Source organism: Aquarana catesbeiana, linkage group LG09, assembly GCF_042186555.1.
Source record: "Aquarana catesbeiana isolate 2022-GZ linkage group LG09, ASM4218655v1, whole genome shotgun sequence".
Classification (NCBI taxonomy): Eukaryota; Metazoa; Chordata; class Amphibia; order Anura; family Ranidae; genus Aquarana; species Aquarana catesbeiana.
The window spans coordinates 61767015-61779758 of record NC_133332.1 but is presented as its reverse complement, the minus strand read 5'-3'; the positions used below and the strand labels follow the sequence as shown (position 1 = coordinate 61779758).

Here is a 12744-nt window from a genome sequence, read left to right as displayed (position 1 = left end):
TATATGCATGCATATCAACACTTTTCAAATTAGAGACAGCAGCAGATAACCTTGAGCTCGATTGGAGCTCTTAATCATTTCCATAACAGATGGTGCCGAAACCCGGGACCTCAGGCTACGGTCGAAGTTATACCGCGACAAGCATTCGGGCGTTAATTGAAAGATAACAGAGGGGGTCTTGCGCAGCCCTAACAGTACCGGTGAGTTGATTGATATTCTTACCACTGTACGACTCTCTTATCTTTCGGTTGACGGCTGGATTCTGTCGGTATGCTGAGACTGTCTTAGAGGCAGGTATTTCCTCGCCTGAGGTTGTTTAACGAACCTGCTGATGGGTTTCTGCTGACTGTATTTGTTCACTGTCTGCCATTCTTTGGGCTACGAAACTCAGCAGTCTAAAAGTGCTACATGCGTGAATGTATGTTCTCATCTCCAGACGAGCTGTCGGCCTCTGGAGTGAGATGGTTTCCCTTGTGGCAGTCGTTTATAGACGGGTGTACTCTAGGTTCAAGGAACCTTTGAGGGTTATCTCAGCTGCGGGCTTTGCAGTCTGAAAGCGTTACAGAGGACTCACCCCAAGAAGAGTTGTCGGCCTCTTGGTGTAGAGCTGTAGAAAAACGTCTATAAACGGGTTTATTTTTTTTGCAGGGTGGTCTGCCCTTGCGATTATCTTAGCCTGCTGAGGCTTTACGGTTCGAAGAGTGGCAGGTGTAATGTCCTGTCGTGATTGTATTTGTGGTTTATTGTTTGATATACACGAAAGTCGGAGGGGGGCTGCCCGGGAGATCTGTTGGGTCGCGGGCCGTTGCTCCTCACTACCCCTAATGTGTTTGTTCTTGTTCTGAGATTAACCGTACATTAGTCTTATGAGCTCCCACCGAAGGAATTTGCTGATAAGAACGCTGAGAAAAATATTAACCCCTTGGTTGTACGAGAGAAAAAAGAAAGTGATTTTTCTCTTTTAAAAAAGGAAAAGAAAGTGATTTTTCTCTTTTAAAAAAAAAAAAAAGGAAAAGAAAGTGATATTGCAAAGAAGATGTTGAAATAGTTAACAAAGTTGAAAGAAATGGTGAAAGTTATGTTGCTGAAGAGACAGGGAGAAAAATCCTGTGTGATAAAGAAAATTGGATAAAGGAAGTTAAGAAAGATGGCGATTGTATTATGTATGTTTATCACAGAGCTGATGATATGTTGGAACTTTAAACAAAGGAGGGGAGGGACAGCACTGCCCTCCGTCTAACAACCACTCCTTTCTCACCACCCAAGCACAACCCACTGTGACAACTCAGCCCGGCGGCCATCTTAGTGCACCCATGCCTTCACTTTCTACCCAGTCCAGTGCACTTCCTGCCGGCGGCCATCTTGGTACACCCAGTAAGCTTAAACAGCCTGTACCCAGCCCTCGCTGTTTTAAACCAAGATGGTTCATACCACACACCTGTCTTCCCCAATACGGGAGCATCACATTCCCAGGCCGGATATGTTAAATGATGAAGAAGCATCTGAGTGGGAAGCCCGACAGCAGGCAGCAAGGCCACCCACTGATTTAACCCCCAATCCGGCTCCAGACTCTCAGTTCCGAGAGGATCTCAAACACATGCTGGCAACCCTAAAGAACAGTGCCTCTTGTCAGCCCCTGCCCCAACAACAGTCTCGGTTACCAGAAGGGGCACCAGTGATGTATGTCGCTTTTACTCTATCACAAGCAGCGGCCTTAGTGACAAGTCTGCCTGACCCAGAGAAGCAGCCAATTCCCTTCTACCACAGGATAGTGCAAATACAAGAAACTTACTCAGCTGCCTGGAGAGACTTGATCAGCCTATGCCAAATCAAAGCAGGATATGTCTTTTGGCCAGTCATGCAGATGGCCTTCAATGATGCCTGCCTGACAAGTGCCACTTCCTACACCTCAGGCGTGGAGTTCTGTGCACAACTCCACGACTGGGCAAAGGAGAAGTTGACGGATCAGAAGACCACAATCCAAGATATTACCCAAGATAAAGGGGAGTCTGTGAAGAAGTATCATGCTAGACTCATAAAGGCACACACACACATGTTATCAACTGCTTTTGTTTCAGGGCTCAGAGAGGATATCAGAAAAGGCCTGATGGTGGCCCGCCCTGAATACTATTCAATGAAAATGTCTGATTTATTGTTGGTGGCCAGAGGTATAGAAAATCAAAAAGGTAAAAAACCAACGCCCCTCATGGTAACCCATGATGAAGATCCCGCCTACACTCGTCCACCACCACTGCCCAATACCAGGGTAAGGATCACCTGTTACAACTGTGGGAAACGGGGTCACATAAGGAAAGAATGCAGAGCCCCAAGATGTCCCAGACGAAAAACCTACCACTTTCCTCATTGACAGGGGTGCAGCCAAAAGTGTGTTGAGAGCGGTGAACCTGCCTAATAATTCTTTCCTTTCCACTTCCTGATTTGCTTGCCAGATTTGTGGTGTCCTCTACATGTCCCTTGAATCTACTAGGAGCTGATGTGTTGTCCAGACTACAGGCCTCAATCAGGACACGCCTGAAGGGGGGTGAAGTTACATACTCCCCTATCTTTAGAAGACTCATCTGCTTTGTGTTCTCTGCCTCTCCTGATGACACTTAATGAAGAAAAAAACTTCAAGTTCAATACTGCAGGAAGTACTTGACAGAATCCCTGCGTGCCTATGGTCCACAGGACCGGGAGACAACGGTAACTTAAAGGTGCCACCAGTTTCAGTCAAGCTAAAAGAGGGCGCTTCATTGCCCCGGAAACCACAATAACCCCAAGAAGAGAATCCTAAAAAGAGAACCAGGTACCTACTGTGGATGCCTTTGACTGCAAAATACCTCACAGAGGTGGACCTTACAAACGTTTTCTTCAGTGTCCACCCTCACCCCTTCTGCTGGTACCTTTTCGCATTCATCCACGGAAAGAAACGGCAACATACCTAAACAGTTGTGCCACAAGGGGCACAGAACTTTCCAAGCCAGTTTGCAAAAGCTATGGCTATCATCCTTGACACATGACAAAAGGAACACCCGGAAGTGATTCTCTTCCAACATGTTGATGACCTTCTCTTTTGTGCAGCTGACTTACCCCCTCTTGAAGTCACCTCAGAAAGCCTGTTGTGCTATCTTGCCAACCAGGGCTGCAGAGCCTCAAAGCCCAAATTGCAGTGGTGCTCAACACCTGTCATTTTCCTTGGACTAATTTCCTAGTGCAGAGCATGGATTCCAGAAGCCTTCCTACTGATGCTCTGCAATCAGACCCTTCCAGATGTCTCCTGAAGAAATATCTAAAGTTTGAAACCCTTGAGTGCGCCACCCCCGGCGCTAGGGCTCCCAGCCTACGACAAAACGCTCAAGCTCTTTGTATCCGAACGTCTGGGACATGCTGCAGGTGTACTCACCCAATCACACGGCATCAGCCTACGCCCCATAGGATATTATTCCTGTCGGCTGGATGCGGTAGCAAGAGGAGGCCTATTGTGTCTGCGAGCTGGATTTGCTACACAAGACTTGCTTGACAAAACTTTGAACTTGGTCCTCGGACACTGCCTCGTTCTGCTTGTTCCCCATGACGTTGTTGCCATATTCAACCAAGATCCAGCCGAAACACTTGTCCACTACCAGACACTTGAGACTCCTGTGTTCCCTCCTACTGGACAGCATTACTCTATTAAGTTGTCAAACACTGAACCCTACCACCCTTCTTCCACTTCTCGAGGGGGGAAAGGAGGAGGAGGAGTAGAGTCTTGACTTGTTACCCCCGTGACCGCACAGGACACGCGGTCACCACTGAAAACACTGTTCTACAAGCTGAAGCCTTAACACCGGTGATGTCTACACAGGAGGCAGAGCTATAAGCACTTACTACAGCACGTAAATGGGCAGAGGGAAAAAGAGCCAACATTCATGGACTCAAGATATGCTTTCAGCATTGCCCATGATTATGGTGTTATCTAGGACAGAGGATTCCTGATGGCTGCAGGAACACCTGTGAAAAATTGATTGATGCCTTGCTTCTCCCAACCCAAGTGACTATTCTGAGTAAAAGCACACGACAAAATGAACTCAAAAGAAGCTTAAGGCAATCATCGAGCCAATACAGCTGCCAAACAGACAGCTGGTGGTCCGCGGGAAGTGGACAGCAGGGTGGTAGAAGAAGACCACCCCGTGCTTACCTTACAGACGTTCCCAGTGGACAGAGTTTATCTAAAAGAACTACAGGAAACAGCAAGTCCGGATAAGAAGGAAAGCTGGAAACGGAGAGGAACAACTCTCAGAAATGGACTATTCGAGTGCAACAAGAAGCCTTGTCTACCCAGGAGTATGTACCCAGCCGTGGTGCAATGGGCACATGGAGCTGCCCACTTGACAAAGACTTTTATGAACTCTCTTATCAACAAGTGTTGCACCAAGAGTTACTCCACTGACCGACAGCTTCTGCAGATCATGCATTATCTGCACCAAATGTAACCCAGAATGCACAGAAGAAGCACCTGGCAAAAGCCCTATACCCCATTCCAGAGGATGCAAATTGATCATTCTCAAGTGCCAAGAAGTGGCAGATTCGAATACGCCCTAGTGGAAGTGGTCATGACTGCCAGGACCACAGCTAAGAAATTACTGAGTGAGATAGTATGTAGATTTGGGGTCCCAGAGGTGATATTGAGAGATCAGGGACCAGCCCTAACAACAACCCTTACTAAAGAGATTTGGGCAGCACTGGGGGTTCAGTTGGCACTACACATCCCATACCACCCTCAAAGTAGCGGGAAGGTAGAAAGGATGAATGGGACACTAAAAACAGGATGTTAAAGATGGCCCAAGAGACTAACATGAGTTGGCCAGACAGTTAGCCCATTGCCCTGTTCAGTGTCAGACACACCCCCAGGGGAAACATGCCCTATCCCCTTATGAAATTTTGTTTGGTTCAGCTCCCAGACTTGGTTGTTACTTTCCACAACAGTTACAGTCTGATGTGTTGACTAATTATGTAACCACATTATCACGAGAATTAACCTGAATGCATGTCCAGGTGTTTTCTTCCATTCCAGATCCTGAATTAGATACAGGAACACACCAACTACTGTCTGGAGATCCTTGAGCCAAGTTATGATGGTCCATTCCAAGTTTTGCTGACCACAGCCACCTCAGTCAAGTTGGCCAGGAAGAACACCTGAATGCACGCTTATCACTGCAGGAGAGCGTGTTTTCGGGTGCTGCATATCCTTTTTCTGTTTGATCTAGGGGGGAGGGGCCCAGGAGGTGGCCATCACAAAAATGATAACATAATTACGTTTTGGTGTAACTCTTCAGGTACACATGTGACCACCTTTACCTTAGATTACGGTGACATAGTACCTTGTCCGTTTGACCCTTCATGGTGATGCCATTGGTACAGTGATATCCCTGACGGTAAGGACATATATGTATGCCATACATACAGTTACTGGGGACAGAGTTGTGGTTTCTGTGGGGGCCAGTGGGTTGGAACACAGGGCCAGACTGGGCGACCACAGAGTGCATTAGACAAAAAAGATGAAAATAGAAAGCCCCATATCCTAACCAAAGATACCCCTGATACATACACTGACCCAGCACACAGTCAGAGGAGGAAGCGAGCAGCTCTCTCCGGAAGCTTTGATCCTCATGTATACATACATGTCATAGGGGTTACAAGGGGGGTCCCTGATGAGTTTAAAGGCAGGGATCAGGTAAAAGCTGGTTTTGAGTCTTTGATCCCCATAACAACTGTCAGCAAGAATGTAGATTGAATTAACTACATGTCATGGTTATGCAATAGAGTTTGTCGATCAGCTTACCTGTCTCCATGTGTTCATCTCTAGAGACCAGCTGACCCTCACCTGACTGCTTTTGTAACCTCCCCTCTAAGCATGGCCCCACCCCAGGCCCTATCAGGGAACCCTATATTAACCTGTGCACTGCAAGCCAGCAGTGCTGATCAACCACTGTGTGTTAGCCTATGTGTGTACTTGCTATGTTTCCTACATCTGATTTCTGTTACCGACTTTGGCCTGTTCCCGGCCATCCCTGTCTGCCTGCGACCCTGATGTTCCAGCCAGCTCCCTCCTTCCTCTGCTCCTGTAGTCTACCGTGAGCGTGAGCTGTGAGACCCTGGGGGCCGCGACCTGGAGCCAGACTGCAGCGCAGTCCATCCTCACCACTAGAGGCTCTGGTGAACACCTGCTGGCTCTTAGACTCCGCGCCCTGGGGAATCTATGCTCTAGCTCCCAGTGGGATCTGTGTCAGTGATCCAGTAGACCTGCTTCCTGAACCTCCCAAGGTACAATCCGCAGCAGTCACCCGTAGGGTCCACTACCTTGCAGTGCACTCCTGATCCCAACGGTGTGCATCTGTCACCCAGCCTCTAGGTGACCTGACACTACACATATTATAACCAACAGAGATTTGTAAATTACACTAAAAAATGCCCTCCAGGGAATTGCTGACCAGTTAGCCCCCACTTCCTACATGACATTCCAGGACCGGATGGCCTTAGACATGGTGCTAGCTGGGAAAGGAGGTGTTTTGTAAAATCATAGGAAAAAACAGGAACTTGCTGCACATACATTCCTGATAATACTGGCCCAAATGGTAAGGTTACTTTAGCTATAAAGAAATTAGAAGATCTGTCACTGGAGTTGAAGAAGAACTCAGGTATCACAGACCCATGGGATCAATATTTTAGCTGGATGAGTGGGTGGCAGAAGGTGCTCGCCCAGATACGGGTAACGGTATTAATAATCCTGGTTCTTTTAGCCCTGATTGTATGCTGTATTCTACCTTTTGTAAAAAGTTAATGAGCAAGGCTGTAGACAATAGCACACCTACATTTCTCCACCAAGAAGAAGAGGACCCCCTTATGATGGAAGATGACAAACCCTTCACTCCTCTACAATCACTCCCTGTCCATAATTTCACAATCCTATAGGGTTATAGGGATAGATAGCGCCTGACTGCACCTCTCCAGCTGTATCGAGGAGGGAAGTGAACAGTTGCTGCCCAATTCTATATACAGCCTAAAAGAGTTGCTGAGGAGAAGGGCCAGGCTAAAAAGTAGGACCTTTAGTATTAGGGACAGAAAAGAGAAAATAGTCATTTTAGGGGGGATTGTGAAGGAATGTGATGTAGATAATAATAATAGTAATCTGAAAATGTCTATTTTCTTATGTGCATACATATTTTTCTCCTTACTCATTATATAAGTATACAGATTTGCTCTGTTCCTATATTTTCTCAAGATGGCGATTACCCCCTACCTCCCACACATCAAAAGAATGCGGAACTGGAGATAAGACCAGAGAGAGCCAAACCTCGTTATGAAAATTATCCATCTTCTTTTCTATCTTAACCAATGAGATGTACCTATTAGACTGACATAGCAATGACGTATTTGTGTGTATAAAACATTAACACCGCCTTGAATAAATTAGAAGTGTAACAGTAACGAAACTGAGCGTGTCTCAGTGTGTTTACTTTTATATGCATGCATATCAACACTTTTCAAATTAGAGACAGCAGCAGATAACCTTGAGCTCGATTGGAGCTCTTAATCATTTCCATAACAACATCACCAACTCTTCTAACCACTTGAAGACAAAGCCCTTTCTGACACTTTTTGTTTACATGAAAAAATTATTTTTTTTTTGCAAGAAAATTACTTTGAACCCCCAAACATTATATATTTTTTTAAAGCAAATGCCCTACAGATTAAAATGGTGGGTGTTTCATTTTTTTTTCACACAGTATTTGCGCAGCGATTTTTCAAACGCATTTTTTGGGGAAAAAACACACTTTTTTAAATTTTAATGCACTAAAACACACTATATTGCCCAAATGTTTGATGAATTAAAAAAGATGATCTTAGGCCGAGTACATGGATACCAAACATGACATGCTTTAAAATTGCGCACAAACGTGCAGTGGCGACAAACTAAATACATTTTTAAAAGCCTTTAAAAGCCTTTACAGGTTACCACTTTAGATTTACAGAGGAGGTCTACTGCTAAAATTGTTGCCCTCGATCTGACGTTCGCAGTGACACCTCACATGCATGGTGCAATTGCTGTTTACATTTGACGCCAGACCGACGCTTGCGTTCGCCTTTGCGCGAGAGCAGGGGGGGACAGGGGTGCTTTTTTTTTTTTTTTTTTATTTTTTTGCTTTTTTATCTTATTTTTAAACTGTTCCTTTCATTTTTTTTTTTAATCATTTTTATTGTTATCTCAGGGAAAGTAAATATCCCCTATGATAGCAATAGGTAGTGACAGGTACTCTTTTTTGAAAAAATTGGGGTCTATTAGACCCTAGATCTCTCCTCTGCCCTCAAAGCATCTGACCACACCAAGATCGGTGTGATAAAATTCCCAATGGCGCTGTAACATCCAGCGAAATCTAAGTCATGATATGCTCGTAGCTTCTGGTTTCTTAGGCCATAGAGATGTTTGAAGCCACTCTGGTCTCTGATCAGCTCTATGGTCAGCTGGCTGAATCACCGGCTGCATTCTCAGGTTCCCTGTTGAGACAGGAGAGCCAGAGAAAAACACAGAAGACGGTGGGGGGGGGGCATTCCCTCCCACTGCTTGTAAAAGCAGTCTAGAGGCTAATTAGCCGCTAGGATTGCTTTTACATGAAAGCCGACCGCTGGCTAAAAAGACTGATATCAAGATGATACCTAAACCTGCAGGCATCATTCTGGTATAACCACTCAAAGTCGTGAATGGCGTACCTGAAGACAAAAAAATGGTTAACAATAAAACACAGTAAACGGTAAAGTATAAAAAATTGCATACCTGAAAAGCAAACATGATAAAACATAATAACAATTAAACATTGCAGAATAGAATACAGTAAAATAGAGCAGAACAATAGAGAGAGAATAGAGAGAGAGAGAACAATAAAACGACAACTATTTTATTTTATATATATATATATATATATATATATATATATATATATTTTTTTTTTTTTTACACTTTTTTTTGTAACTAACTTTTATAACTGTAACCGGTTCCAGGTTCGGGTCTCTCAAAATGCGATGGCATCTTGGGAGACCCTGTGAAAGTGTGCCTAGTCTGTGCAATGCTGTACCCTACGCTAATACTCAACTAGTGAATGGTAGTGTTCAAAACATTCACCAATGCAAAGACCAGGATTGTCAGGACAGGAGGGACAATAATAGCGGGTGTCACGCCTATATCCGCGCTTGCTGCAGACACAACATCTTTTTTGGGGGGGTTCGCTGGGTAGGGGTACTCGGGAGGACATAAAGAAAATGCCTCTCATGCAGCCGACTGCATTTAATTGGGGACGTGAATGGGGGAAGTACGGGTGCTGCAGAAGTGGTGGGTTCCCAATTAGGATTGGCGAATGCAGCAGGAAGGGCACTATGGCCACGACGGGCCTGTGTTTGTCTTCTTCTTGGTGGCAGCGGGACACTATTTGTGCTTGCCACCTCACCAGCTTGAACTGCACTTATGGGACTCGCCACGTCACCAAGTGTTACTGCAGTGCTGGTTTGACTACGACCGGGGTGTACTAGGCTGCTGGTGCTTGCCAGTTCACCAAAACGCTACCAAAAAAACTGTTAGCGATCGCAGGGATCAGGCCTGACTCTGCGAACGCTGCAGTTATGCGTTTAGTGTTTTGTAAGTGACAGTGATCGATCGATACTGCACTTGGGTGGGCTGGGCTGGGCCGGGCGGAGGGGCAAAACGCAGGTGCTAGCAGGTATCTGGGCTGATCCCGCTAACACTGCGTTTTTGGGAACCCTAAACTGCTGGGGACGCTAGTATAGATCTGATTGGATCAGATATTGATCCGTACAGATACTATACCACTAAGGGAGGCGTATGCTGCATGCGTGGGTGTTAGCGGTACTGGCGCTAATCTGACGCTGCTTGGGGCGACGCATATCACCGCCGGTCGATCAGGGGGCTAAACCTTCGGTAATAAACGGCGGGTGCCCTAACACTATAAAAAATAAACTAACTAACCAGCGTCACCCGTAACGTTTATACAGTGATCAGCGGTGAAAGGGTTAACTAGGGGGCAATCAAGGGGTTAAAACATTTATTAGGTAGTATATGGGGGTCCCTGTCGCTATAAAACTCTGACGGCGAACCTATATATTTACCTCCCTAACTAGCGTCACCAGTGACACTAATACAGCGATCAGAAAAATGATCGCTTAGCGACACTGGCGACGGGGGGTGATCAAGGGGTTAAAACTTTATTAGGGGGGGTTAGTGGGGTACCCTAGACCTAAAGGGGGCTAACAGTAACTGTCCTACCACACTAACTGTCACAAACTGACACCATGCAGTAATCAGAAAAAAAAAAAAAAAACTGCTTGCTGTCAGTGTGACGGGGGAGGGGTGATTAGGGGGTGATCGGGGGGGTCGGGGGGTAAAGGGGGGTGTTTTGTGTGCCTGGCATGTTCTACTGTGTGTGTAGTGTGTTTTCACTCATATTGCAGTCTTCTCTCCTCGGCGCCGGAACGGAAAATACCGAGCCGATGAGAGATGACATAATTTCCTTTGCTGCTGTTTAGCATACAGCAGCATAGGAATGATCTGATTGGCCGGCGGCGATCGCGAGGGGGGGGGCCACGAACGGATGGTCTCCCCCTCATCTCCGATCACCGCTGGACAAAAGGGGACCGCCTCGGGCACCGGGTGGGAGTCCGATCGGACCCCCCCCCCGCGGGAGGCAGATCACGTACATATACGTGATTCTGCCTACCCGTGCCACCTTGCCGGCGTACATCGGCGAGAGGCGGTCCTTAAGTGGTTAAAGAAGGACACCCTTCTTTAATGGGTACATTTTTTAATAAATTTGCAGATGCCATGAATGATAACCTTATTGTTTGAAATATTGTGTTTGTTTTAAACCACTTCAGCCCCGGAAGGTTTTACCCCTTAAATGACCGGGCCATTTTTTGCGATACGGCACTGCGTTATTTTATCTGACAATTGCGCAGTCGTGCAACGTTTTACCCAAATAAAATTGATGTCCCTTTTTCCCCCCCCAAATAGAGCTTTCTTTTGGTGGTATTTGATCACCTTTGCAGTTTTTATTGTTTGCGCTATAAACAAAAAAAGACTGACAATTTTGAAAAAAAAAAACAATATTTTTTACTTTCTGCTATAAAACATATCCAATAAAAAAAAATGTAAAAAATCGAATTTCTTCATCAATTTAGGCCAATATGTATTCTGCTACATATTTTTGGTAAAAAAAAATCCCAGTAAGAATATATTGATTGGTTTGCGCAAAAGTTATCGCGTCTACAAACTACGGGATATATTTATGGCATTGTTACTTATTTTTTAATTTTTTTACTAATAATGGCAGCGACCGGTGATTTTTAGCAGGACTGCTACATTGCAGCGGACAAATCGGACACCTAACTGACACTTTTGACACTTTTTTTTGGGAACCAGTGACATTATTACAGTGAACACTGCTAAAAATATGCACTGTTACTGTACTAATGACACTGGCAGGGATGGGGTTAAGACCAGGGTTAAGTGTGTCCCTAGGGGGTGCTTGCAAACTGTGTGGGGGGTGGACTCACTGGATGTACACAGAGATCCTTGTCCCTGCTTAGTAGGAGCAGAGGATCTCTGTATCAATCCCTGTCAGAACGGGGATCTGTCTAGTTTACATAGACAGATCTCCATTCTGCCTCTCTGTGGAGCAATCGCTGGGGGCCAGCGGACATCTCTTTTGCCGGACCCGCTGATTGGCTCCCCCTCTGGCCAATCAGCATGCGCACCCCGCTGTATATTGCATGAAATGATGTACAGGTATGTTGTTTTGCGCAATAGAGCCGAGTTGCCACAGTATATGTATCGTGGCCGATCGGCAAGTGGTTAATTGATTATAATATTTTGAATACTCTTCTATGATCTTCAGCTCAGTCTTGTGGCCATAATGCAGCACAATCCTGAAATACCTCAATCAAAAAAACTATTGAATTATGACCATTAGATGGAACTGACGTTTATAGGAGATAATCATATTGCAAACAATACACGGATCATTCAACAGCGGATTTGTTATACATAGACCCCTTAGTGGCGTCTTTACACATTACTGTTCTCTTACCATATGTAACTCTTTTAGTAAATTCATTTTTTTTCTGTATGACTTACTCTGTTCCTCTTTTCATATTCTGCTAAAAATGTAATTCTATACATTACATAAGCTAACATTATGTGAAGAGGAGAATTTATATAATATTACACACACCAAGGACATCTGTGTTTTTCATAAAAATAAGAAGACTGTAGACCAGAGTTGTGCTAGTGGTCTCCACGCCAGCAAAGAAGATCTGCAGAGTGCTGGTCACCAGGTTTTTGAGGTTATATTCAGTGTTGGGGTTTTTCTTCTCCTAGGGGAAGAATCCAAGGAAATTTATCAATTAATACTCAGAGATCCATCTGATCACATTAGGTGAGCTCACTAGCATCTACTATAAACTGAAATATCCAGTATGGTGAACAAAACTTAAAAAGGCACTGTCACCCTGCCCATGCAGAGCAAAGTGTCATTGTCTCTGCAAAGAGTATACCCCCTTATGCACACACCTTTCTAGCACAATCATGCAGCCTCCTGCCATTCAGAAGGTGAATAAAAAAAACTTTATAGCTTTGGCCAGGACAACAGATGAGGGAAAATCTTCCGGGACACCTATATGAGTGAAAACTGTCTAAGACGG

The 12744-nt window shown here is 45.1% G+C and overlaps 1 protein-coding gene across 1 annotated transcript in view; it reads right to left on the bottom strand.

Annotated features, from left to right (window-relative positions):
* LOC141107725 (cytochrome P450 2A5-like) overlaps positions 1 to 12744 on the bottom strand; it is a 121276-nt gene that overhangs the window by 14649 nt on the left and 93883 nt on the right. The window contains exon 6 of the mRNA XM_073598650.1: positions 12276 to 12417. Coding sequence (XP_073454751.1) covers positions 12276 to 12417 — 142 coding nt within the window. The remainder of the gene's footprint in view (positions 1 to 12275; positions 12418 to 12744) is intronic.